The sequence below is a fragment of the Triticum urartu genome, chromosome 6A (genome assembly GCF_056163025.1).
Source record: "Triticum urartu cultivar PI428250 chromosome 6A, HENAU_Tu73, whole genome shotgun sequence".
Taxonomy (NCBI): domain Eukaryota; kingdom Viridiplantae; phylum Streptophyta; class Magnoliopsida; order Poales; family Poaceae; genus Triticum; species Triticum urartu.
The window spans coordinates 574020188-574048121 of NC_141878.1; the positions used below are offsets into that span (position 1 = coordinate 574020188).

General features: G+C 45.4%; 4 protein-coding genes across 4 annotated transcripts; 2 read left to right on the top strand and 2 right to left on the bottom strand.

Moving 5' to 3' along the window:
- The first annotated feature begins 3266 nt into the window (after positions 1 to 3266).
- LOC147966498 (F-box protein At5g03100-like) lies at positions 3267 to 4870 on the top strand. Its single transcript, XM_087530849.1, has 3 exons — positions 3267 to 4115; positions 4407 to 4559; positions 4652 to 4870. Exons 1-3 carry the CDS (start codon positions 3270 to 3272, stop codon positions 4868 to 4870), a joined length of 1218 nt encoding a protein of 405 aa, XP_087386975.1. The 5' UTR covers positions 3267 to 3269.
- Positions 4871 to 6578: 1708 nt separating this feature from the next.
- On the top strand, positions 6579 to 10811 carry LOC125515206 (RHOMBOID-like protein 12, mitochondrial). Its single transcript, XM_048680644.2, has 9 exons — positions 6579 to 7007; positions 7141 to 7261; positions 7389 to 7484; positions 7587 to 7706; positions 8739 to 8849; positions 9120 to 9149; positions 9399 to 9503; positions 9600 to 9641; positions 10306 to 10811. The coding sequence occupies exons 1-9, from the start codon at positions 6670 to 6672 to the stop codon at positions 10390 to 10392; spliced, it is 1050 nt and encodes a 349-aa protein (XP_048536601.1). The 5' UTR covers positions 6579 to 6669; the 3' UTR covers positions 10393 to 10811.
- A 1622-nt stretch (positions 10812 to 12433) lies between these two features.
- On the bottom strand, positions 12434 to 17949 carry LOC125515205 (F-box/LRR-repeat protein At3g26922). The gene is made up of 5 exons (XM_048680643.2): positions 17801 to 17949; positions 16805 to 17693; positions 16378 to 16530; positions 16096 to 16285; positions 12434 to 12984 (listed from the first exon to the last, which is right to left on the bottom strand). Exons 2-5 carry the CDS (start codon positions 17669 to 17671, stop codon positions 12947 to 12949), a joined length of 1248 nt encoding a protein of 415 aa, XP_048536600.1. The 5' UTR covers positions 17672 to 17693; positions 17801 to 17949; the 3' UTR covers positions 12434 to 12946.
- A 1656-nt stretch (positions 17950 to 19605) lies between these two features.
- Positions 19606 to 27826, bottom strand: LOC125512868 (FBD-associated F-box protein At5g18780-like). The gene is made up of 5 exons (XM_087528922.1): positions 27167 to 27826; positions 21507 to 21922; positions 21019 to 21171; positions 20761 to 20934; positions 19606 to 20364 (listed from the first exon to the last, which is right to left on the bottom strand). The coding sequence occupies exons 1-4, from the start codon at positions 27687 to 27689 to the stop codon at positions 20764 to 20766; spliced, it is 1263 nt and encodes a 420-aa protein (XP_087385048.1). The 5' UTR covers positions 27690 to 27826; the 3' UTR covers positions 19606 to 20364; positions 20761 to 20763.
- Between the last annotated feature and the right edge of the window lie 108 nt (positions 27827 to 27934).

Here is a 27934-nt window from a genome sequence, read left to right on the forward strand (position 1 = left end):
TACTTATGCTCATTACCACAGTTTGCTCTTCACCGATGGGACTTAAAATTAAATTTCAACATTCTTTATGTTTGAAATAAATTATCTACCGTGCTAACTTAAATCATTTCATCTTATCGAGTCCTCGAGTCCTGTTTTGTTCTTTTGTTGTTTTTCCAGCTTCAAATTACATTATCTACCCAAACTTCCTATGAACCTACATTCTTCTAGAGTGTGAGAGTTTCATTTTGTTGCTTTGCTATCTGTCCAGTTTATCTAGAGCTGGGATTTAAATTGACGCCCTATATTTGACAAACTAAAGACTCTATTACTCAATGAGTGGTTTATGGCTATTGACCTAGTGTGCATTCTCCAGCATGCTCGGATTCTTGAGATGCTCACTCTTCAGCTTGAGAACACTAAGGTCTATGTTGTGTACTGAAATATGTTGTTGTGTTACTAAAGGAATTATCATGTATATTGTATTGATCGTACTGAATGTCTTCTGTCTTATAGAAACTTGTTAGGGCAATAGGAGCTCAAGAAACAACAGAACTATCATTTGTATGTGCCCACCTAAGGTTGTCAACATTGAATGTAGAATTGACGGGGGGATTCACAAAATTGTCAATATCTTGAGTACATGTGGCATACTTCGTGACCAAATCAACAGCAAGGACCCATATTCTCGGTCATACTGTAAGTTGCCCTTGATATCCTTCATGCTTTGTATATTTCTGCAGTTTTCCTACTTGACTCGTTCATGTTTGTTGTGCTTACGCATTAACTATGACAAATCCATTTATCCATTATTTGATAGTAATAATTTGATTGCATGTTGTTGGAGTTGAGAATGGTTGTTAAGTTTTCATAGTTAGTGATGGTAATACAATAGTTACTACATATTGCCATGTGCCTACAAATCTGTACCATCCAAGCAAAATATTTTGGTTTGGTACTCGGGCTTTTGACTAATTATTACTGATGAAAATAGTGCTTCTAGTTGCTAGAGTTTATTGTCATATATTCAGCTAAGAGAATTTTCTTTCCCTAATTGTTTTCAGTTTCACTATTATTCCTGACATATTGTCATTCCGAAGCCCCTAGAGTCTTGAGGCGTCTGAATGGTCAAGTATATCTTGACGTCACAAATAAACAAAGTTGGTCAAGAGACCGCCTTGAAAAAATAAATAAATAAGGAAAGAAATTTGGTCAAGCTGCATGATAGTTTCTCTATATCAAACTACTAGCCAACCTATTCCCCTATCTGCATATATCAACTAAGGACATGTTGTAGTCAAATTTATTATGCGTTGACATGTATTGTGCAGTTTGAGTTCCAAGAAGAGCCGCGAAGCCGCTGCGGCCTCCACCACCATTGGTGCCTGAGATGTGTGTTCTGCCGTGATGTTTGTCACCAATCCTTCTATATTTTTCCGGATAATAAATTTGTAATGGCGGCAGTGTGTTTGCTTTCTATCTTTTGGTCCTGTGTTGTGAATTGGCTTTGTTGGTTGTTTGATGCAAGTCAGTGACACGGTTTTCAGTTTGTTGAACTTGTAATGTCATGGTTTGTCAAAACACTGCTATCATTCTGCTATCAGTAATGGAAATTGGGCTCGTGTGTGACTTCGCGTGTTCTTTCTACATGAGTTTTACTTCAATTACTTTAGCAAAAACTGTTTAGATGTTGGGCTTCTTCTAGATGAGATGTCGGATTTGAACCTGGTTTAAGGAAGGCGACGCCTAGTTCTTGTGCATGCAGCATGCATATTTGCTTCCTCCCGTTGAAGTGTTCAACCTTATTTGTTCGTGTGTGCATATGAATATTGCATGCTAGAGAAGGAAAACAACGCATATGAAAATTTGCATGCTAGAGAAGGAAAACAGAGTTTGCTTAAGAAAATAACGGTCATATTAGAAACAAAGGCTGGGAAAAACCTTTCGTTTAAATGTTTTCTATGAGAAAATAACTGAATCAACTACATAGCTGAGAGGAGCCACTGGAGCTGCCATTTAGGTTAGCACGGTCAACTTCATAGCTGCGGCAAACATCAAGATATAGCACAGGACGCAAGCATGTCTGAAGCACTTGCTCTACATCAAGGTCTTCTCACGGCGCAAACCAAACGATCAGGTGAATTTTGACTGATCTTCTAGGTTGATTGTGTGGAGGTGGTGCAAACGATGAGCAATTATGATCAGTGCACCGGACGGACGTGTCGACGACTGATTCTAGTGTTGCCACTTTGAGCAAATGGCAAGAGATTGTGTGAAGATATAGTTTGAGCATCACCCTAGAGAAACATGCCTGGTAACCCATGTTCTATTTGCTAGCGTAGCGAGAACAAGCGGTTCTCAAACTTTGTTGGCCGCTTATCCTGATTGGTTGCAATGCCATTGGTACTTGGTGTAATCATCTGATCTTTGCTACGTCATGAGATCATGTGTGGGGGGATAAAGGAGGGAAATCGCTCATGTTTAGCCCTAAAAAGTGGTCTTGCCATTTTTACTCCTCCCATCCCGTTTCGCACCCAGCAAAAAATATAGGAGGATGGGTGAATTGTCGTTCGGCTGCCCTTCCCGTTCTTCCACCAGTGCACGACTCTAGGTAAGGTGATGTTGCATTCTTCTTTTCTTGTTTTTCTCTAAAGGAAGGGGCGAAATCAGATGATTCCTCGATCTGGTTGGTGTTTCTGCTGATTTTTCTTGGTTGCTCTCGCCGATGAATGCCTTACTGGGGAAGATCTCGTGGAAATATCACAGATGATCTTGTGGAACGATCTTGTGGATTTTGTTTTTAACCTACGATCTTGTGGATTTGAAGAGAGAGAAAAGTGGAACAACGGCTTTGTAGAAAAATGGCGTTTTGAAATATTTGGGGACTGTTCTAAAAAAGGAAAATCTGTGGGGACACGTGGCATGTGATTACATGGGTCTAGAGAAAAAGGACCTATTCTCATAAGATTTTTTTCGATCACGGCAATTATTAGCGGAGCATAGTACGATTTCATGATCATGAAAATAATGACAGGGAATCCAGGGACAGCACCGAATCGCCTGCTCTCCCTTGTGGTTTAAATATCGAAGGAATGGGAGGAGGCGTCTTGCTCTCCCTGATTGTTTCCGCTGCTTCCGGCGGCCAGAGCATCCTGCCCAGGTGATGCTGCATTCTCTTCCATTTTCTTAAGACCTTGTCACTCTTATCAACTTTGTGCTTTCTCGTGCTTCTACTGATTTTTTTGGCTTGCTCCCTCAACACCCATTAAATGTTCGACAGAAAGCTTGTGATGGCCGCAGAGGATGGCAAGGACTGCCTCAGTGACCTCACCGATGACCTCCTCCGGCACGTGTTGTCCCTTCTTCCGCCCGAAGATGCCCTGCAGACTTGTGTGCTAGCCACGAGGTGGCGCAAACTATGGAGGCGCACCACCAGCCTGCACTTCATTGCTTTCGACTGCGAGCGATGCAAACAATTGGTGAACCTGTTCATCCAACTCCGTGGAAACTCACCTCTCACCAAGTGCGAGATCAGTACATGCCCTGAGGATTATCCGGATCATGAAGACTTATACACCAACCCTGAGCTGTTGGAGGTGTTGATCATGTACGCTCTAGAGTGCCAAGTTAAGGAGCTTCTGCTCAACGCTGGTCACATTGAAGATTCCCCACTTACCCTAGATATGCCTCTCCTCTCTCGTCACTTGAAGATCTTACACCTTGAACATGTTACATGCTCCGCTCTGAATTTCTCGGGCTGCCCGGTCTTAGACGAACTGAAGTTGCAAGGTTGTGACATTTATGCGCGGAAGATATCATCCAAATCACTAAAGCGTCTCTGCATCACCAATTCTTGTATGGTCCCTGAGGATTTCCACATTCAGATTTTTGCTCCAGATCTTAACTCATTGCAAATTGATTATTTTGATGGTGTGACCCCTTTCCTTGAGGATATGCCATCTCTAGTAACGGCCTATATTGGGCTTGGCCATGAGTGCCATTATTACTGTGAGAAGAACATGAGGGGTTGTGATTTTCGTGAATGTGGTTGTCATACTTATCCCATAGAGGGAGATGTGCTTCTCAATGGTTTGTCCAATGTTGTCAATTTGGAGTTGATAGCTCAACCTGTAATGGTACGCTTGCACTTACTTATTATCCATTGTTAGACCTGCATCTAAGCAACTTCCTTTTTTTTCATTACCACTGCTTGGCATTTTTATCTATACAAATGGCTCTTGTATCATTGGTTTAATAATAACATGGAGTCTTAATTGAATAAACTGTGTTATTCCGGTGCTTGAGGCGTAGTCTTCTCTTTTCTTAGGTGTACTTTCAAAATTAATAGTACCTGAAGCTCCTACTAACTTCAGTTATTTTATCTTGAGCCTTATACTTCTCTTTCTATTCACGTGTAATATGTCCAGCTTATCTACCGATGGGACTTAGAACGGTGCCCCCTATTTGGCGCATTAAAGACTCTGCTCCTCAATGAGTGGTTCACGACTATTGATCTAGTTTGCATTCTCCGACACTCTCCACTCCTTGAGATGCTCACTCTTCAGCTTGGTAACACCGAGGTATATTATTTGTATATAAAGATATTGCTCTGTTATTAAAAGAAATATCATGTATATTCGATTGATCTAACTAAAGGTAATCTTTCTGATAGAACCTTGTAGGAGCAACAGCAGTCCCAGAAACAACAAAACAATCATTTGTCTGCGCCCACCTAGAGGTTGTGAAGATTGAATGTACAAAGGTTGATGCGGGAATTCGCAAAATTTTGAATATCCTGAGTACATGTGGTGTGCATTATAAGAAAATCAGCATCAAGGAAAAATGTTCTTTCTCAAATTGTAAGTTACCTTTTGTCATACTTCATCTTTAGTATGTTTATGCGGTTTTCCTACTTGTTCTAACAAGTTTGCTGTAATTACACATTAACCCGTGTATGAAACCGTTTGCAAAACATATCTGTATCCAGTATCCTATAGTACTAAATGTACAAAGGTTGATGAAGATAGCAGATGTTCATGTTCCTAAATGTAGTTTAGCTGTGCTTCCAGTTGGTAGATTACACTGTCATCTATTCAGCAAGGATTAAATGTTGTTTATCTGCGTTTGACTCATTGTTTTCAGTTTTACTGTTATTCCCAGCGTATTGTCAGTGTGAAGCTTTTGTGAGTATTAAATCTTTAGGCGTCTGATGGCTATATGCCCATGTTATTAACAAAGGCAATTTGAATTCAAACAAAAGGAATTTAGTCAAGCTGCATTCCTCTACATCAAACTGCTTGCCATGCTATTCTCCTATCTAGTATATCAATCGAGGACATCTTGAAGCCAAACTTATTCTTTATTGTCGCTTTTTCCCTTCCTTTTTGCAGTTTTCAGTTTCCAAAAGCATGGGGGGCTTCTAGCACGGGTGGCGCCTGAGGTGTGTGCTCAGCCATGATGTTGGTCTAAAGCCTATTGTGTTTCTCTGAGTAAATTTAAAATGGTGGCCATTATCGCTACTCGCTACCTTTAGTTTCTCCCGTCCATCTGTTGGTCTTGTGTTGGAACCTTTTCTTAGTTGTTAGGCGCGATTCGTCCATATCTGCTGTGTTTTCAGCTTGTTGAACTCTTAATGTCATGGTTGGTCAGAACTCAGAACATTGCATTGTTTCGGTTATCTGTAATGGTTATCGGGCTGGTTGGCCCTATTTGAGTCCATGAGTTTTACAGGAGTTTTTATTAAATGATGATGTTGGATCTGAACCTGTATAAGGAGTCACACAAGTAGTGAACTCATAGTTTTTGTGTATACATATTTATAACGGTAGCAGCAAGGTCGGGCCATCACCTTCATTGGTACGTGCCGGGTGACAGGCGCCGGCGCACGATGGCCCTCACTGGCACCTTTTTCTGAAGTGCCAGTTTGAATTTCTCATCCATGTCCATGTCCATCCCGGCCACCCCATCTGGCACAATCCAGTCGAAGATGTGCACCAGCGCCACCCCCCACGCGCGTGTCCCCGCACAATCTCTGGCCCACGCCGAACAGGGTGAGCTAGAAATGCCAACAGACCCGAGGAGTGATGGAAACCGCCTGACATAATAATAGACCCATCATGATACGTTACCATCGGAATGGGCAGCACAATGCGACTGTGACCGCCGGTTGTGACTCCATAGCTAAAAATGGAAATTTTATCTCTCTGAGACCATTGAAAAAGGGCATGGAACGAGAAAGAAGCTGTGTCCGCACAATATGTTGGGAACCGCCTGCATGCAACTTTAAATGGATTCTCACTGGATTCCACGACGACGGGCCCGGCAACGACGGTGTAGGATGCGTGGACAGTGGACCGGGTGGCAGGGCGTGTGGACCGGGGGAGTGCGGGTTGTTTCCGTGAAAAATGAGGGGTTTTCCACAAAAGTGCGGCGGCACCAAGGCGCTCCACCGTCGAGGGGCCGTAAAGATACCATAGAGTGTTATGTATTCCATGTATAAAGATCGTATTGTAGTGTTTCTCGAGCTATGAGACCAATTCATAGCGCCAGAGGCTTGAAAAACCAAATGTGTAATTTTGTCCTGCGAGGAAATCCGTTTCCCAAACTCCACTCCACCAAATCAAAACCCAGGGGCGGGTCCGTCGGGGACAGCAGCCCGAGCTTGGCGTGGAAGCTAGGCGGCGGAACAGAATGGCGGCCCTGCAGCTGCAGGGGAGAAGGCTCCTCCTTTTGCAGCCCCTCCCCCTCCTCGCGCGGCAAGCCCTCCGCCGTGCCGTCCCGCCGCCCATCCCCCGCTGCCGCTTCCTCGGCTCCTCCTCCCCTCCCGCGGCACCGGCCTCCCCCTCCCCGCCCGCACCCGGCCCCCGCTCCCCGTCCGGCTCGCTCCTGCCGACGAGCGCCGCGGCCGTCGTGCCGGCCGCGCGCGGCGCTGGGTCCCCCGGCCTCGAGATCTCCGCTCCGCAGCGAGGCCGGGCCACCTCGGGCTGGCCCCTTCCGTCGTCGGCATTGCTCCACGCCGCGGCGCCCTGGTAAGGTTTCGGTCCGTACCGTACCGTACGTCCTTGCTCCGTCTCCGCCCGGGGAGAAGAGAAGAAAGTTGGTGCCTTTTTTGATCGTCTACTCACAGCTTCTACTCTGGCGTCCCCTTCCTCCCTTCCCTAGGGCGCTCTGGACATCGGCCGCGGCTGATGACATGGTGGGCGCGCTCATCGGCGCCAACTTGTCCGTCTTCATGCTCTGGCGCGTGCTCGCCTATCCCAGGTTCATCACGGATCCTCACATGGTCAGTGTCTTGGTGACCTGATGGTTACCCAAGTGACTTCTTTTGCTTTGATCTCGCAAGTGCTGGCCATGATTTCACTAATCCACTATGACACTGTCACCTGATGATTCTGTGGACGGACGAGCAGGTTTGGCTGGACATGTACTTCGGCGGGCGGCTGCACACGCTGCTCACGACCGCCTCCAGCAACGTGGATCCCATGTTCATGAGGAAACATTTCATGGTTGGTGCTTGGTTGGTAGTTAATTTCTAATGTGGTGGTCTGGACTGAAGACTGTGGTACTATGAGTCTATATATGACCTGATGGTTTTTGTTGATGAGCAGACCTCGCTGGACAATTTCACGAGTGGGCGTTTGCACACGATGCTCACCAGTTCTTTCAGCCACATGGACCTTAAGCACCTCTTCAACAACATGGTCGGCCTCTACTTCTTCGGCTCGAGCGTAAGACACTCACTCTTGTCACACTATCATCTCTTCTGTTCTGTTGACGATGCAGAAATGGAACACATATTTGTTTGTCAGGCTGAAATTGCATAACTTTGGTTGATAGGACTGATTACTGAATTAGTGTCGCGATCTCTCAACCGGGAGTGCAGTGGTCTTGGTTCAATTGTACTCCCTCTGTACCTAAATATAAGATGTCTTATATTTAGGTACGGAGGTAGTATCAGTTAAATGTAGAAGTTCACTTGCATTTACTTTGGTTCATGTACTTGTCTAAGATCAATAAAGCTTCCTTTATCTGAAAAAGGAGTGAATTGGCTTTCCTGTATTTAAGTACTCCCTCCGTCCGAAAATACTTGTCATCAAAATGGATAAAAAAAGATGTATCTAGAACTAAAATACATCTAGATACATCCCCTTTTATCCATTTTGATGACAGGTATTTCCGGATGGAGGGGGTATTTGTTATCTCTCCTGTATTGGCACTCAGACCAACATTACGCATGATCTAGGAGTTGCTGCGGTAGTATATGCATTTGGAAAGTTCTTTTTGTTGGACTCGAAATATGTGATCTACATTCCAAGCAAGTGTGCAGTACCACTCACTTGTTCCTAATTAAAGAGATGCTGAAATCATATGACCGTGTTCAAGAAATAATATCATGTTTGATAGGAGTGAATTGGCTCTACCATGCTTTTTATCTACTCCCTCCAATCCATATTACTTGTTGCTCATATGGATGTAGACTGACTTTTCGTAACTTGAACCGGATTCCTTCCTTAGGATTAACAAAGAGCAATGATACTTTATCACCAACCTTGTGGTTTATTATCAGTACTCCCTCTGTTCACTTATATAAGACGTTTTAGTAAATTCAGACAGTGTACTAAACAGTTCAAACTCAGCTGTCTGAAACGCCTTATAAAAACGAACGGAGGGAGTACTATCATTTGATATGTTTCTGTGATGACAAAGTATTACCTTCCTTGCTCATGTTGAATTTCTTTTTCTTTTCTTTTGTGCATTAGATTGCCCGCACGTTTGGTCCTGGTTTTCTTTTCCAACTGTACGTTACTGGAGCACTTACTGGGTCTGTATTCTACCTGGCAGAAAAGATTTTTCTAGCTCCACGAAAAGAGGTAATATGTTTACTTTATGCATCAGTGAACTGGATTCCAAATCCTGAGCATCAATTAGTTCTGATTATCAAATAAAATCCTATGGTACGATTATATTATCTCTGATTTAGTACATATTTTTTCCTGTTACTTTCATGTGAGAAGACTGGTATTCAGTCACTTTGCTGCCCATGCTAGCTACTTGATGCCAGCAAAGCTTCTGGGATCCAGATCCTTTTTTTAAGCTGCACGATAATCTTCCTAATCTAATAAGTAATGCTTCTCTTGCAGGTTTTTGGAGGATGGAAAACTCCCTGTCTTGTAAGTGATTTCCTGTCTTATAATAACTACTCTCTCTGTAAACTAATATAAGAGCGTTTACGGAGGGAGTACATCATATATTACAGTGAAATTTGCCCCAATCAACCAACTATTTGTCACCGTACACCAAGAAAAAATATTTGGATGGAAATTTTGGTGATCAGAGGCGATGCAATGGACGCCATTAGTGAATGTGTACTGAAGGTGTCGGTTGTTACACACTAAATATGATCCTTTCATGTCACTCAGGGTGCAAGTGCTGCAGTTAATGCAATTATTCTTCTTGAGATATTTCTGCATCCGACGAAGCTACTATACTTGCACCTTTTCATTCCGGTTCCAGCTGCATTAGTGGTGAGAAGATTTTTGTTTTTATTGAAAGGAAATCTGATAAACATGTGGGTGTGCTAGGTAGTGAGGACATAATTTCTCTGACTTTACTTATTTCAGGGAGTTGGTTTGATTGGTGCTGATTTGTGGAGGGTCAAGAAGGTATTTATCTAACTTTCATCTACAATCTATTTGGTTTTCTTTATATATTTGTTCTCTGCTAAATCCAGGTACCAAACAAATCTAGTAATAAATGAATGTGATTTGTGCCACAGTTGCTTATGTTCATTGGCCATGATTTTTTGACAATGTCACTGCTACTTTTTTTTTTGCGGGTAGTGTCACTGCTACTTTCATGTATTGTTACTCATATATTGAAAATTTGTGAAATGCACGGGTGTGGTGCTTAACCACACGAACCATACAGTATATAGAACTCCTGGTCTTTAATCGACCTGGGGTTGGAAATATAGCTCAATATTCACACCTAGGGAGGCTGGTTGTACTTATCCCTGTTTGTTCTTCTAATGTTTGCACCTTTTTGGTGATCATTGCGTCTACTTTTTAGTGCAATGCATCTACTTCAAGTCGATGTCTCGCCTGACAGCATCAACCATTTAATATGCTAGTCAAGCCATGTCAAACTACACCATTCCTTAAAGTTAAAGATGTGTATATGTCTTCAACCTCTCATTTCTGCATATTAGTCAAACTATTGTCGTTGATGATCTGGTACCCAAGTACAATTCATGTTTTGATAAGCATTAATTCTTCATGCCTTTTCTGATCTAGAATAGAACTAACTTTCGCCCATTCATTTTTGTAGGGTGGGAGTCGCGTGTCAGGCTCTTCTCATCTGGGAGGTGCCCTAGTCGCGGCGGTTGCCTTTGCAAAAATCAAGGGCTGGATCTGATCATGCAGTTTACTCATACTCACATGCAGCAAATCCAAGGGCCTGCTTGCTTCCACCCTGGTGGCCACTTCTTAGATTGAAATTTGCTGTTATGCGACTACTATCAACGGTCTGAGGGCCGACTCGTGGACCATGCCGCTTATTATCCAAGTTTCTGATGTAGAAATATTTAAACAAAGTCTAGATAACATCATTGCAGCAGTTAGTAGGCCGGTTGCGACGGTGATGCGCTGATCTTTTGTGTGCGACCCTGCGTGTCGCATGGATGTACTTGTATCTCATGTTATCCTGATACCTGTAGCTAGCATCAGGCCTTGCTGCTGTTGCTACTCACCCACGTGGTGTGTGTTTTGCAAATGCATCAATGAGCACGAGGCTAACTCTTGATGCCTCTTGTGGGTAACGGATTTTTTCGAAAAGGTTGTGGGTAGCGGATGGATGCACTGTGACCAAATTTGCGTCATTTTCCAGGACAGTTACCAGAATATATCGATGATCTACAAAATATGCATATATGACACGAACAGTCTCCGTTACCGATAACATAAACCCATGAACCAACTGCCGTTAAAAAACATAGCGGCGAGCAGGAGCAGGCCTCCACCTCACTCACGCCTGCCATAGAGCACGCACACGCTCCGGATGATCCTGATGAACAAGGAGCTTGTGCCAGAGTAGAAACACCGCACTCACACCGACACAGCAGAAGCAGGCGGGATCTGGAGTCATACACAAATCAGCGTTGAGTTTTCAAACGCTTTCCTTCCTCCTCCCCAGTTCCAATAGATGCATTTCGTCGAACATAGGAAGAAGACGGGGAAGGCAACTAGGCGAGCACGCCGCTGATCCATGGCGCTCGGAAGCAGAGGAGCACCGACCGTTTCAGGCGGCGAGACCTTGTGCCACGTGATTCAAGTACCAGTGAATTTTCTTGTGTGATTGTGTCACCTTGCAAGCAGAGTCTAGACTGCTCTTGTGACAGTTCATCACTGTTTCAGAGGGATGAAGTTCAAGGCCTACCATGCTCTGCATCTTGAAAAATGTCTTCAGTCAAGAGTCAAGTCGCTCTCTCTGCAATGTTACACAGCACACCTAGTGAATTAATTACTCCAACTGGCCTCGACATTTTATTCCGACGTGATGTTTGTCAAGATCGTTCTACAAGTTTCAGTGGTTGGGGAGTGAACATGTTCATACGCTGTTAAGCTTTGCTAGTATTGGCGGTCCAATGCATGAGTCTCAACTTCAAACTGCTCCAGTACAGGTTCAGCATTTCAGAGGGATGAAGCTATCATGCTCTGCAGCATGCAAAATTTTACTAATCAGAAACTCTGCAGTGCTGCAGCAATATGCACACCAAACCTAGTGCATTGACTGGCCAGATAATGTAACCAAACCTAGTGAATTAATTGGCCAGGCAATCTTTCCCTGATATGATATTCCTTGAGACCGTTTATAAGGAGTAAAAGAGGAGAGGATAGTTACACTGTGAAATTCCTGTTATATTGCTTTGCACTGAATCCATTCCCCAACATCTAGATACATGATTCCCACTATTTTTATTTTATTTTGCTTGCTACAATGCTTCTTTTTCTAAAAATAAAAAATGCAAGGCCACAATGTTTAGCATCCAGTTGACATACTTAATTAGGATATGCTGGAATGTTCAAACAATTCTATAGTATCATCTGGTTGACCGATTTTACCCTTGTATATCTGTAGATATCAAATCTTATATGCAAATTCAGAAGCCGTATATGCAGAGACTTAGAAACCATCATACTCAACACAAGATGACAAGAATCAGAAGAAATACAGTTACTTTCAGACTAGACAAAAGCAAGAGGTACAGAACGACCTTCCTGGCTTCCAAGACAGGAAGGTTGAAATTGTTCGCAAAAAAAAGGGACCAATATGAAACGGAATGAACATGTACTCCCTCCGTAAACTAATATAAGAGCGTTTAGAATACTAAAGTAGTGATCTAAACGCTCTTATATTAGTTTACGGAGGGAGTAATTGACATCGACTCTTTCTGAGGTGACACTCAAGCAGCAACATGACTATTTCTTCAGATCAAAATGACACTGATGTTCCCACAATCATCAACATATCAAGAGGAAACTTACGTCGCTACCTTACCCAGGATTAGCGCACATGGACACCCAGGATTTCTGATGCATGTACAATTCCGGTGTACATCGATGACGCACAGGGACATAAGAGATGCATCTGCAATTCCGGTGTATATTGATGACACACGGGGAAAAGGAATCTGCCAGGAGTACAAAATATGTATGTAACCGTCATTCAGATTCCCGGCAGATTATAGAAACATAGCAATGTTGTAACCATCATTTAGATTCCAGGACAAAGTGGAACGTCTTGGAGTTGCACCAAACAAACCATAAAGACAGAATTCCGGCAGAGACCAAAGATGGGAAGCAGAAACAGAACTTCACGGTTACAGCCTAACAGCGAACACATGGCCGCCATTGCAGATTCTTTAGAGAAACAGAAGTCTTCAGATGAACAACATGACCGACCACACATCTTAGTCACTATCACTGGAGTCACTATCAGCGGATGAATCTGCACAAACAAGGCAAGTCAGAAACATAGAAGGGAACTTCAAATATCCTGGGTAGCAGTTTGATGTAGAGGAACTATACTGCAGCCTGACCAAATTTCTGTAGTTGTTAACAGAAGAGTTAGCCTTACAAGAGCAAAACACCAACACAAATATGACCTTTCAGAGAGGCCTCGGGAGTCAGGACTGCTTGAGGATTAAACAAGTGTGGAAGACATGCAATTTGACTTTCAGTCTCTATTAATCAAACTGACAACATCCTTGAACAACAGTAAATACAGTGAGGCAAAGGCCTAAACTGAATTCTTAGTGATATGTATTCTACTAATGGAATACGAGAGAAGACCTAAACTGAATTTCAAGATGAGACCAGCTACTATTTTCATCACACACTACAGTAAAAGGATTAGATAATTTTTTGAACTGAAAAAAACAGAAGATAATAAAAAATGATTTTGCATGGATAATAAACAACGTTGAAATATAACAGCCACTCTAAACTCCATCAGCATGCAGATACAATTTATACTGAAGGATAATGAATACAAAATATGAATGGATTTGGAGGGTGTGCCATAAATTCTAAAAACATCCCCAATAGCAGATCAAAAAAGGTAGCTGAAACAAAAAAAAAACAGGATTTTATGGTCTTTGAGGCCAAAAAAAGACTCCAACAGCAGACCAAAACCTGCATGGCGACCAAAAAAAAAATAGGCTATAGCCTAAAAATTGCTATCGAATTGGTAAATATACCAATCCACTAGCGACAGACCAAAAAACGCAAAACACTGTGATGGGAACCCCAACCTGAAATTTCATCACCGCTGCCCCTCCCCATCTTGCTGCCGCCGATTCTCGCCGCCGCCGCCACTCTATCGGCCACGCCGAGCCCTGACACCCATTCCTTCTGTTGGAGACAACCGCCATGACCCCCGCAGCCGCCGCAGAAGCTCGACACACCGCCGCCCGAAGTCGTCCATTTCGACCGTTTTCCTGCCCCGCCGATGGATGATATGCTCGTCGTCGCCTGCGAGGTCGATTATCGGCCGGGTGACCAGCGCCGAGCCGCCACTCCATATCGAGCTCTCGATACAAGGCGGCACGCCGCCGCCGAAGTTGGTTGCATCCCCTGGCTCCCCTCCGACCCCTGGGTCCATCCTGACGCCTTTACTATGCCGCCCAACGAGCTACATCGACCGAACATGAGCTCGGTGCCCACAAAGTGTTCGATGGAAGTTCTTAGCCAAACTCGAGCTCGGTGCCCACAAAGTGTTCGATGGAAGTTCTCTAAGTTAACTTTTCTTGCCTTTTCTTGTCATACGTTGTGAGCATGAATCCTCCTCGTATGATGATTCCTCCTTCAAAGAGGAATATGAGTGGGATGAAGATGATTAAATTGCCATGACCACGTTGATCGGCATGGAGAAGAACAAGAGGCCAAAGCATGGCGGTTCCATTGTCAAGAGTGCAAATCCGGTGCATACAGAGCGAAACTTTCGACACCGATCCAAAATGGCTCCTACACATTGCCAACTCTGTCAAAGAGCATGACCAATTCTTCGAGCAGAGGGGGAATTGTGTCAGAGATCTTGGACACAACACTTTCGACGCCGATTAAGAATGGCTCCGAACTTGTTCCTTCATGTTGCCGACACCGTCAAAGGGCATGATCGATTCTTCATGCAGAGGAGGAATTGTGCCTGAGATCTTAGACACAACACTATCCAGAAGATGACTTTGGCATTGCGCATGATGGCATATGGCATTCCTGCATATTAGATTGATGATCACCTGGCAATGGGAGAGAGCACTTCCATCAAGTGTGTGAAGCGATTTGCTAAGGCGGTGGTTCAAGTGTTTAGGCCACAGTATTTGAGAGCACCCAATGCTCTGGAACACTCGGCTTTTGGAGATGAACAAAGCATGGGGATGGGGGGTTCCAGGTATGCTCAGCTTAGTTGGTTGCACGCACTGGAGGTGGAAGAACTGCCCTGCAGCTCAAATGCCATGCGAAGGATACCACCATCATTCTTGAAGCCATTGTAGATCAGGAGACATGGTTTGGATGCCTAGAGCTTGCAATGACATCAGTGTGCTCCACCGATCAACACTATTTGCACGGTTATCCAATGAGGAATCACCACCGGTGGAGTTTCAAGCAGATGACCACACATACAAGGGGTACTACCTAGCAGGTGGGATATACCTAAAGTGGGCAACCTTTGTGATGATTTCCCAGCCCCCAAGGTAAGAAACAACTTGGTTTCCATGTGCTCAAGCAGATGCTAGGAAGGATGTGGAGAGGACATTTGGGATTTTGCAAGCCCAGTTTGCTAATTTGCAGGGACCGGCTCGGTTTTTGGAGCAAGAAATCCTTTAGTACATCATGACTGCCGCCATGATCTTGCACGGCATGATCATTGAGCATGAGTGTGGCCAAGATTTGGATTACTCCTTCTATGACTTAACGGGAAGGGTAGTGCATCCACCTAGAAGGGAAAACCACATCCGACAGTTTCTTCAAGGTCATCAAGAAATTCGAGATGCGGATACCCATCAACGTCTTTAACAAGATCTCATCGAGGAGTGGTGAACATGGAATGGGCAACAAGACCACTAGTTCTACACTTTTACTTCTATGTTTTGTGTTATGTTTGATGAATAAGTGTGTTGAATTTGGGGTTGTGGTCTGATGAACTATGTAATAAAGTACTTCCTCTGTCCCAAATTATAAGATGTTTTGGTAGGCTAAAATAGCCTAACAAAATGTCTTATAATTTGGGACGGACGTAGTACTATTTGTCCTTTATTTGTTTCGGATTAATTTGAAATGAGTTTGATATTATTTACAACATTGCATATGCACAAATATGTGTGGCGGAAGTAAATTTGAAATTTTTGGTCTCCAGTTTTTGGTCTACTGCAAAGCGGAAATTTTTCTGGAGACCAAAAACCTTCTCTCTCCACACCTAATAGGCTAAGACTGTTTTTTGGTCTGCTGTGGAGATACTCTAATTGATATGTAATTATAGCAGATATGGTAGAACAAGTAGGAAGGGCTGTCATACATTCTAATTGGCAATGAATACTAGATATGGACAAAGCTAACTTACAATCTGAGTCCAAACGTGGATCCTCCTTGATGCTAATTTGCTCACGAAGTATGCCGCATGTACTTAAGATACTCAAGATTGAACGAACTCCCTCATCAACCTTTTCACATTCAATATAAACGAACTTTAGGCGTTCACACAAAAATGATTGTGTTATTGTTTCTTGGGCTCCTGTTGCTCCTACAATATTCTATCAGATAAGAGCAATTAGTAAAGACAAATACAACATCCACAATAACACCTTAAAAAATACAGCAACATCGCTATCTATACAACATATACCTCGGTGTTATCAAGCTGAAGAGTGAGTATCTCAAGAACTGGAGAGTGTCGGAGAATGCAAACAAGGTCAACAGTTGTAAACCACTCATTGAGTAACAGAGTCTTTAATTTGCCAAAGATGGGGCACCATTTCAAATCCCATCTGTACAGAAACTGGACAAATTGCAAAGAATAAAAATAAATTCAGACTCTAGAAGATCAAATAATATGTGCTATAACAACCTGCAATGTCATATTTTATCCAACCAAGACACTATGTTATTAGCCATCGATTTGAGATGCATTAGAGGAAGATAAAGTACCAAAATGCGATAATGAAAATAAACAATTTGCTTATCTGCAGTTCTAACAATGGATAGAAAAACTACAAGAGAAACTTTCAGGTGACAAATAACAAGAATAGAAACGGCAGTAAGTGAAAGCGTACCATTTTAGGTAAAGCTATCAAGTCCAACTTGGCAGCATTGGACAAACCATTGAGAAGCACCCCCTCCTTGACAGGATAAGCATGACAACCACAGACAATATTATCACAAACCCCCTGATTACTGCGACAGTGATCATGGCATCCATCTTCAAGGTTAACATGGGCTGTTTCTAGCAATGGCATGTTTTCAAGGAAAGGTGTCAGGCCTTCAAAATCCTCTAGCTGCAGTAAGATAAGACCCGGGGCACAAATCCGAAGGCGCACAATGTCAGGTAGAGAACAGTAGTCAGCTATGCACAGGCGCTTTAGTGACATGGATGATATCTCACATGCACGAATGTTGCAAAGTTGAATCCTTAGATCCTCTAACACCAGGCAGCCTGAGAACTTCAAAGCAGAGTGGTTGAGGTTGACCCCTTCAAGGTGCAGGGTCTTCAAGTGTTGGGAAATGAGACTCAGGGGCACATCAAACACTGGTAGGGCGTACTGAATGTGAGCTGCTCTTACTACGAGTTCCTCAGCTTTGCATGCCAGAGCGTAGTCAATCAACAGCCTGGTGTTTGTGAACGTGTTCTCCGGCTCATCGTCAGGACAGGCATCGATCTCGCACCTGATGAGAGGCGAGTCCCCACGGAGACAGATGACCAGCTTCACCAACTGTTTGAAACGGTTGTATCGCGGAAATGTTGGCCCATCAAAGACGAACAACAAACTGGTCAAGCGCCTCCAGAGGTCGCGCCACCGGGTGTTGAGCACACAGGTCTGCAGGGCATCCTCCACCGACAGGAAGGATAGCACACGCCATAGGAGCTCGTCAGGGAGGTCTCCAAAAGGGTCACTGTCACTCGCCGCAGCCATCTCGAGCATTCCGTCGAACAGGTGGCGGGCACTGCAGGAGCAGAGAGAAATTAGCAAACCAAGCGCAGCCGAATGTGGCATCACCAAATCAGGGAACCATGTAGTTTTCTCTAAGGAGGTAAAGAGACGGGAAATCACATCGATTCGTGACAGTCGGAAGCGCCCGTCGCCGGCAGCCGCGGGGAAGAGGGAGAGCAGGAGGAGGACTCCGTTACTGGGTGCTGGCAGATCCGAAGTCCTCCGCCCGCCGCGTGCCCGCCCTCGCCAACTTCCCTCTCCACGCGCGCTGGACGGGTACAGGCTACGAGCGAGCGGCCGACGGGAAGCCCTCTCTTCCTTGGCGTCGGAGTTGGAAGGCGAGCACCGGAGCAGAGGAAGAAGGGGCGGCGGCTGGGACGCGGTCGCAGGCACGGGGGATGGGGGTCGACGGCGCGCCTCGACGCAGCGCTAATCGGCCGTGACCTTGCTCGCGCGGGGCGGGCGGCGGCTGCAGGGAGGGGAGGGGAGAGACGAACAGAGGAACAAGAGGAGGCCCGCCTAGTGTCTCTCCCCTAGCAGCTGACATGGGCGGCCCACGCTGAACCGGCCGGTTTAGACACGAAACGGATAGCCGTTTTTTTTCATCAATCAAAACTACCAAAGGGACGTCTATTGTTCCACGCGTGGCCGGCTCTGACGTCGCACCGCTCGCTTGCCCAACATGTCTCCTTCCTCGCCCCATCGACCATCCTCTAACCCCTTCCCCACTTCCTTTTTAGATGCCAAGGATCCCTCCCCCACCCCTTCCATCCTGTCAATGCTCGGACTTCTCTTCATCAGTGATTTTGCAGCCGGTCCTATCGTCTCTGTCCCCGGCTCGTCCTCGATGAATACATCACGGATGACCATGTCATCCCCGTCTGGCTTGGTGCTCCTTAGGGTCGTCTCCAAATTGACTGAAATATCAAATATTTTAAGAAAAACACTAAATTATCCGCAGCAAGAGAAAAAATCCAAGTTTTTTACTCGTTGAATATTTACCCTCTACAAACAGCAGTTTACAAAAGGTTTCAAGCTTTCCAGTTCAGTAGCAATCCTTTTATCCGCAACAAGAACTATCACCTGTCCTTTCATCCAGCGGCATCGAGCTAGAGGGGGTGTCGGCGTGGAGGTGACGATATCATTTGCCCTTCTTTCCATATTGGCATGCAAGGACACATGCTAATAAGAGGTACTATGGCCTACAAAGGCATGTTGAGCTGGAGGCAATGCCCTTGATGGATGCATGATTGGACTCGAGCGACAGGCGTCAACAGTGAGCACTAGGTCAAGGTTAAGGGTAGGAATATTTAGAAGGATGGCCTTAACCTACGATGATAACCACTAATAAGATAGTGATGGACACATGGAAAGAGGCAACTTGTCGTGCAAGGACGTGAGAGGAAGATGGACGGGAGGGGAGAGGTTTGCTAGAGGGGGCTCATCAGGCCATATGGGGATGGGTCAAAGGTGTTCCCAACGAGTGATCATGAATATTTGTGGGTGGGTGGAAGGTTGTAGAGTAAGTGTCAAGCAATCTTGGTCTTTTGCTTTTGATCACATGGCAAAAACAAAATAATGGTCTTTTGATTTTGATCACATGTCAAAAAAAAGTGTTGGCAAAAATTAATTAATCAATTAATACATAAATAATCCCAAGAAAGTACTATACTTATGTACTTCCATTTGAACCTTGAGCCACAACTAGGGGTGGTGGAGAGGATTTTCACATTCGCTTCTTCGTTGGTAAGGATGGAAACAACATCCTATGCTTATGACTTTGAGGGTCAGAAAAATTGCCACAAGCGATTAATGCTAGTTCAGATATCATTTATCCTATGATGATATTTGGAAGGAAAACATGACCTTGAAAAAATGATGATGATTAGGTTTAACTAGACATTTCTTCGAGGAGGAAATTAAACATGCTTTCAATGGATGCCAACAGGGCTCCAGGACCTGATAATATCCCAGCTGTTTTTTGTTAGACATGTACACTAAACTAAGTCAAAACATGGCTACATCATGACTTTCCAATGTCAAACCGTGCATGCCCAGATTTCAATGGCTACCAGGCAAATATCTAAGTGCAGTATACTACCCATCAACAAAATCTATGTACGAATTAGTTATCAACTTGTGTCTTCGGGTGATAACGTGCCAATGTCAGTATGCATACTAGGCGATTTAGACAAAAGGTTTTTGTCGACCTTTGTTTCCCTCAAGAAGGTTTTTTCTCTTAAGAAACATGAAAGCAAAGTGCATTAACCATGGACACCCGGGATTTCTGGGTGATGTGCAATCAGACGACAAGAACTAGGTTTGAGCAGGGCAAAGAGACATGAAAGGATGCACGCACATATACTAAAATTCTGGTAACCAGAAAATTCCGGTATAATATCAATGATCTACTAAATATGACAAGAACATGAAATGTCAATGCGCTTCCAAACTTCCATAAAAACAATGTTCTGACGACCATCATTTTGCTAAGTTGCACAAGAGAAACCACAATGATAGATTTCCAGCTGGGACAATACATGGGAAGGAGAAACTAAAACATCATGGTAACAGGCTAACCGCCAACACATGGTACCATTATTGATGACTCTTTAGAGAAACATAAATCGGCAGACAAACATCATGACTGAGCTCATATCTTAGTCCCAATCAGTGGATGGAACCTGCCCAAACAAAACAAGGCACAATAAGTTTGCTTCAAAGATTTACCCAGATGACGTAGATGAAATTTTCAAATATCTTGAATAGTACTTTGATGTAGAGGAAATAAACTACATCCTGAGCAAAATTGGGTAGTTGAATAGTTTAGCCTTGTGAGGCAACTCTACGACAAATATGACCATTCAAAGAGGCCTCAAGACCCAAGAGCGCTTTAGGATTGAAACAAGTTGGAACCCATGCAATTTGACTACCGATCTCTGATAATCATACTGACGACAGGCTTGGACAACAGTTAAAACAACGAGGCAAAGGCGGTCCTTGCTAGATGGATGTGTAATTACAGCGGACCGGTTAGAACAAGTAGGTAGGGATAGCAAATATGGATGGAGGTAACTTACAATCTAAGTGCGATCACAACACTTGATGCTAATATGCTCAAGAAGTATGCCACATGTCCTCAAGACGTCCAAAATCTTGCAAACAGCATTATCAACTTTCCTACATTTAATGTTGACAACCAAATGAGGCAGACACACAAATGATTGTCTGGATCCTTCTCCTCCTACAAAGTTCTACAAGATACACAAATTCATTGCCACAAAAAGTCATACAAGATAAAACATTTACTAATACATCAACATATTTGAATCAAATACCTCAGGGAAATCGATCTTAAGAGTGAGCTTCTCAAGATTTGGAGAGTGTTGGAGAATGCAAACTAGGTCAGTAGCCGTAAACCAATCATTGAGTTTCAGAGTCTTTAACTTGTCAAATTTAGGGCACCATTCCAAATCCCGTTTGAAGATAGGCTGGACAAATTGCAAATGAACAGAAAAAAAATTCAGACTCTAATACAATATATTAGGAAATACAGTTGGGTACTTCAATTACAAAATTAGGGAAAAGGAAAACTACACCATATGCCTTGAACTGTCACATTTTATTTTATCAAGAAATCTTGTTATTAATATATTGATTTAAGGGCCACCGGGTGAAGATAGAATTAGCAAGATGTGGAGATGAAAATAAACAACTTGAATATATGCAACACTAACAATGGATAAGATACTATAGGTACAGGAGAAATTAAACCACGGGTGGTAACTGGCAAATAACAGTAGGAGTAAGATAGTGGAAAGTATACCAATTCAGGCGTAGCAATCAATTTCAAATCAACAGCATTGGATAATCCATTGAGAAGTAGACACTTCTTGTGAGAACATCCACCACATTTAGGGTCACTATGACAGACATTATAACACCCATTGCGTTCCAGTAATGGCATCTCTTCAAGGAAAGGAGTCAAGCACTGAAAACTACCTAGTTCCAGTGAGATAAGGCGCAGGGCAGCAATAGGAATGTGGATATCCTCGGAGAAGGTACAATTCCCAACTAACCGCAGATGCTTTAGTGAATTAGAACATATCTTCCCTGTGTCGACGTAGCATCTTTCTATTGTTAGCTCCTCTAATACTGGGCAGCCCGAGAAATCTACTGAGGAATCTACGAGGTCAAGGAATCTAAATTCTATGGTCCTCAAGTGGCGGGAGATGAGGAGCTAAAGATGAAGCGCAAGTTGGTTTTGCGCCTCCAGAGGTCACGCCACTGGGTACCGAGCACACAAGTCTGTAGGGCTTCATCCCCCGGCATAAGGGAAAGGATGTGCTCGAGCACATCGTCGGAGAGGACGCGAAAAGGATCCGTGCCTGCGTCAACAACCTTCTTGTGCATTTCGTCGAACAGGTAGTGGGTTCTGCGAGTGCAGGAACGAAATCAACAAAAACACAGGGAAAGTGGAAACCACAAAGTCGATTGAGGTATTGGAGACAAAGAAAAAGATTGCAGCATCACCTGAGCATGACTCCTGGACAGGTCGAAGCTCTGGCCGCCGCCGGCCGCGGGAAAGAATAAGGAGGGGAAGACGCTTCCTCCCATCCCATCCCTACGGTATTTAAACCACGAGGGTTCGGAGCAGTCCCTAGATCTCGATTCCCCATGCGTCATTATTGCCCGCTCATTTATTTATTTTTAGGATAGTGATGAAACTGCACCGCTTTCCTGCCCTCTCACGCATAAGGCGGTTATGGTCGTCCATTCTTTTGATCCGGTCGTTTCTAGTCATCAGATCTGGTCTATGTAGCCACCTAAAAATAGCTGTCAATTACTGGCCGAGCTATCCTAATGGGCTACTGCTCTAGAGGCTGAAAGCGATCCTTCTGGTTAATTGGGCCTGCACTCTTGCGTGAAGCCCGCTCCAGCCTTGGAGAAAATAGAACTAGCGAAGCGGGCCTCCTCCTCTTCGTTCAACCTCTGTTCGTCTATTCCTGGAGCCACCGCTCGATCGAGAAAGGCCAGGGATGAGGCTAGCGACGGCGCTGTGTTGCGTGGAGGCGACGGGTCAAGGCACGCCGTCGACTCCGTCCCACGTGTGGCGACCGCCTACCAGCCGCCGCTCCTTCTTCCTCTGCTCCGGCCTCCGGCGTTCCCCTCCCCCCATGCCACGAAGGAAGTGAGGGTTCACAGTTGTCCACTCGCTCCTTGCCTATAGCCATCGCACGTGGAGCCGGTGAGGGGTTCATCGGCAGGCACGATGTGGGAGGAGGACTTGGGGATCTGCCAGCATCCAGTAAGGGAGGATGGGAGAAATCCCCTTGCTCTTCCGGTTTGGCTGTTCCCTATGGTTGCCGGCGACCGGTGCTTTCAGCAGTCTACAAGTTGACGTGAGCTTAGATGATACTCCAATATCGATCCAAAGGATCTCCCCGATTTGGCAATGTCGCATTCAATCTATTGGTTTGCTAAAGGCATCTCCAGCCGCATCCCCAGAAAGGCCTTCTCAGATGTTTTTTTTGCGCCGGCGCCGAAAAAACGGTCCAGTCGTGTCTCCAGTAGCCCGATTTTCGCCGGTCTGGGCCGAAAACAGCGCCAGCAGATCCAGGCCGAACCCAGCGCGCTGGGGACGCCCGGGGCGCCGGGGCGAACTGTTTTGCTGCGAAAAAGCCGCGGGCCAGCCGCGCCAGGGACACGGCGGCTCGTCTTCCTCCAACTGCCTCGGTTCCCGTGGGGAATCAATGGCAAGTCTGCCGCCGGTCAGCCTTGCCATTGATTCCTCACGGGCGGCGCGTCATGGGACGGCGCGCCGATGCCTCCCCTCTCTCGCACGCGTACACACGGGCGCGGAGCGGCTATAAAAGCCGGCGGTCTCTCAGTCGCCTGTGCCCACACCAGACTCGCCCCTCGCCGCCGCCCAGCCCCTCTTTCTCTGTCTCCGTCTTCCTCTCCCGAGCGCCACCGGCAGCCCCTCTCTCTCCCTCTCTACCACCGCCGAGCCCGTCGCCATGGCAGAGCGCTTCTCCAGAGACGAGGCGGCGACGAACGGCTTTGGTCGCCGTTCGCTCCGCGGACAGGAGTCTTGACTCCTGTTCCAGGCGAACATCCCGGCGCCGCCAGACATGCACGCCGGTGGTCGGCGGCACGAAGAACAGCGAGGGGCGCCACCTGTGGTGGGGCGTCCCCGGCCGCACGCTGGATGGCGTGCTGGCGTACCTCGACGGCGGCAACAACCCGCCGTTGACCTATCCTGCGACGGGGGCCGCCCCGTCGCAACACCGACGCGCATGGGCGCCAAGGAGGTTCGCCTCCTCCTCGTCTTCCTCCTCTCGCTCATCTTCCCACTCCTCCGGTTCTCCGGCGCTTCTCGGCGTCAAGGCCGAGCCCGCGGCGGAGACGCCAATCGGTCGGCGCACTCGCAGCGTCGGCATCGTCATCAACGAGGGCGGCTGGCGCGCCTCCTCTTCGTCGGCTCCTCCGCGCTTCGTCAAGCCAAAGATGGAGCCGGGGCTGGCGCCGGTGAAGGCGGAGTTCGACGACGACGACGCGGCTCTAGAATGGGCGTGCCAGGACTCCATTGCGATGGAGAAGGCGCGCCGGGAGAAGGAGAAGGAGCGCCAGCGCGCCGTCCTGCGCCGCTTCGAGGAGTGCCGACGCGGCCGCGATGAAGACGGGGTCATCGTCTTATGCGACAGCGACGACGCGCCGCCGCCAGTCCGCCATGGCGACGCCGAGCAGGGGTCCAGCAGGGGCGCCCGCGTCAAGGAGAAGGCCGACGACGACGATGGCGGCGACGACTTCAGCCCCTTTCTTTTTTAGATTAGGTTAATGTAATGAAAATACGCGAATTTCATCGAAATTTGCCATGTTTGGCCGAAATTTAACTAGTTTTTATCATAACTTCGCCGAACGGTCCTTTTTTTATTTTAATACGCGCCTGGGGACGGCCCTAGGGGCCGACGGCTGGGAACCGACTCGCCCCAAGCCATTTTTTGCGCCGGCTCACCCCCAGGCGGCGCTTTTAGACGCCCCCGGGGGGCCAATGGCTGGAGATGCCCTAATTTCACTCCGCTCCCGCAGTGCCCTCCACCTGTTCTACATAATGCACGACAGTTTGTGGCAAGTGACAAAGACCACTTTCGGCCAAACTCGCCATGACTTGCCAGCTCCGGATGATTACAATAAAAACATGTATCACAATTATAGTAAGATGAACTTTCGCAGACAACATGTGTCAGTTTGTTGCCAATTATTTTATTTGTATAAAATAAGAATTCTTTCACTTATCTAACCACTACATACTAATGTTTGTTTTTGTCAGGATTGCTCTAGGAACTATTCATTGCCATTTAGTTGAGCAGTGTGTAGTGCCTGCTTAAAGTATGCATATATGACACGAACACAGTTTCCATTACCAATAACGCAAACATATAATCAACTTCTCAACTCCCATTAAAAAACATAGCAATGTTCTAACGGCCATCATTTTGCTAAATTGCACATTCCCAATTCAACAAATTAGATACCATATTGCTAAGTTGCACAAAACAAACCACAACGTCAGACTTCCAGCGGAAACCAAAGATGGGAAGGAGAAACTAAACATCACGGTAATAGGATAACCGCCAACACATGGCACCATTATAGACGACTCTTTAGAAAAACATAAAGTTTCAGATGAACATCATGGCCAAGCTCACATCTTAGTTCCAGTCAATGGATGGAAGCTGCACAAACAAGACAAGGCACGATAAGTTGGGTTAAAAGATGTACTCAGTTGACATATACAGGAATTTCAATTGCCCTGAATAGTGTGTACACTTCTGTATAGAATAAAAAAGCAATTTATTTTTGCTTCGGTTAAGTTGGTTCACTATCAGTTTTCTCGGTATATACCAAATAAACCGAAGTTCAAATTGGTATGGAAATCTCATACCATACCATAAACCGTATAATTGGGCTCGGTTTGGTTTTAAAATGCACAGGGTCACTGAATAGCACTTTGATGTAAAGGAACTAAACTGCACCCTGACCAAAAATCTGTAGCTGTTAAAAAATAGTTAGCCATGTGAGGCAACACCAAGAAAAATCTGACCATTCAAAGAGGCCTTAAGATCCAGGAGGGCTTTTCGCTTAAAACAAGTTGAACCCATGCAATTTGACTGCCAATCTCTGTTAATCAAAACAGCAACAGGCTCGAGCAACAATAAATACAGGCAAAGGTAGTCCTTGCTGGATGGATGTAGATCACTATACTGCGCATTCAATCCACTATCAATTCTTAGTAAAATGTATTCTACCAAATGGGATATGATAAGAGCTAAAGAGAATTCAAGAGCTACTATTTTCATCAATAACTAAACGGTAGAAGTAGAGTTGTAAAAGAAATTTGAAAATGATAGAAAGGCAAGAGAATAAAAATTAGAACATTTTTGCATGGATGGTACAGATTTATACGCTCATCACGAATCGCAGCTAACTACCGTAGTGTCACCAGAAACTACAGAATAATAAAATTGTGTTGAGATTTAACTGCTATTCTAAAGTACATATGTCCATCACATACCATGTAAACCCAAAAAATGGTCATACATTCAAATTGATGTACAATTACAGCGGATATGTTAGAACAAGTAGGAATGGGCTGCCATACATTCTACAGTAACTGATAATGGATACCAAACATGGATGAAGATAATTTACAATCTGAGTGCAACTGCAGCACTTGATGCTAATCTGCTCACGGAGTATACCACATGTGCTCAATACCTTCAAAACTAGGAAAGAACTACACAACAGGCCCTGAACTATCATACTTATTCAATCAAGCCACTATGTTATGAATTTATAGATATGAGGCACACTAGAGGAACATTAAGTTAGCAAGCCGTGGTGATGAAAATAAGCAGCTTGCCTATATGCAGCTCGAACATGGAAAATAAATAGTACAACTACAAGAGAAACCATGGGTGGCAACTCGCAAATAGCAGTAAGAGTAATAAAGATAGCCGCAAAGCATACCACTCCAGGATCAGCAATCAATTCCAAATCAACAGCACTGGACAAGCCATCGAGAAGCAGGCACCCTCGTCAATTCCAAATCAACATTCATAGGAAGGGTCGTCGCAATCCTCCGGGTAACTTTCACAAGAATCGTTGCATGACTGGCCAAGCATAACATACGCTGTTTCCAGTAATAGCATCTTTCCAAGGGAAGGAGTCATGCCATCAAATTCATTTAGTTGCAGCGAGATAAGACGCGGGGCATAAATATGAATGCGGAAATCCTGAGGGAAGATGCAATCCCCAATGAACCACAACTGCTCTAGTGATTTGGAAGATATGCGCCCGTCAGTGCAGCAATCTTCAATTGTTAGATCCTCTAATACCGGGCAGCGCGAGAAATCCAGCAAGGAATTTACGAGGTTAACTTGACACAGTTTCATGGTCTCAGCTGCCTGGAGAAGAGACGTCCGTCGAGCAGTAACCGTTGGTCACCGAAATGATCATCGCAAACCGAGAGCTTTTCAACTTGGCACCTTAGAGCGTACTTGATGAGCAGCTTGGTTTGTGTGAAATCAACAAAGTCCTCGTCAATGCAAGGATTGATCTTGCAGTAGGTCAGAGGCGACTTCCCCCTGAGGTGGATGATGAGCTTCGCCAGCTGACTGAAACGCTCGCAGCTGAAACCTGACCATTCGTCAAAGATGAAGCGCAGGCTGGTCTTGCGCCTCCAGAGGCCGCGCCACTGGGTGTTGAGCACGCAGGTCTGCAGGGCATCGTCCCCCGGCAGGAAGGACAGGATGTGGTCGAGTAGGTCGTCGGGGAGGACGCAGAAGGGATCCTCGCCGGTGCCAGCAGCCTTCTTGTCCATTTCGTCAAACAGGTGGCGGGTGCTGCGGAGCGGGAAGACAAAGATCGCCAGAAACACAGGAAAAGAGGGGAAATCCTTGGCCGCAATGCCGACTCGACTCATAGAATCCGCGTGATGATCCATTCACTTTCTCTATATATACAGAAGAAAAGAAGAAGGCAGCAGCATCACCTGAACTCTACTGCGGGAGCGGCAATGAAAATCAGCAGAAACACGAGGAAAAAAAAAGGAACCACAAAGTCGATCTGATTCTGGAGAAAAAAAAGGAAGAGATTGCTGCTTCACCCGAGCACGACTCGCGGACGGGCGGAAGCTCCGGCCTCCGGCAGCCGCGGGGAAGAAGAAGAACAGGGAGAGGAAGACGCCTC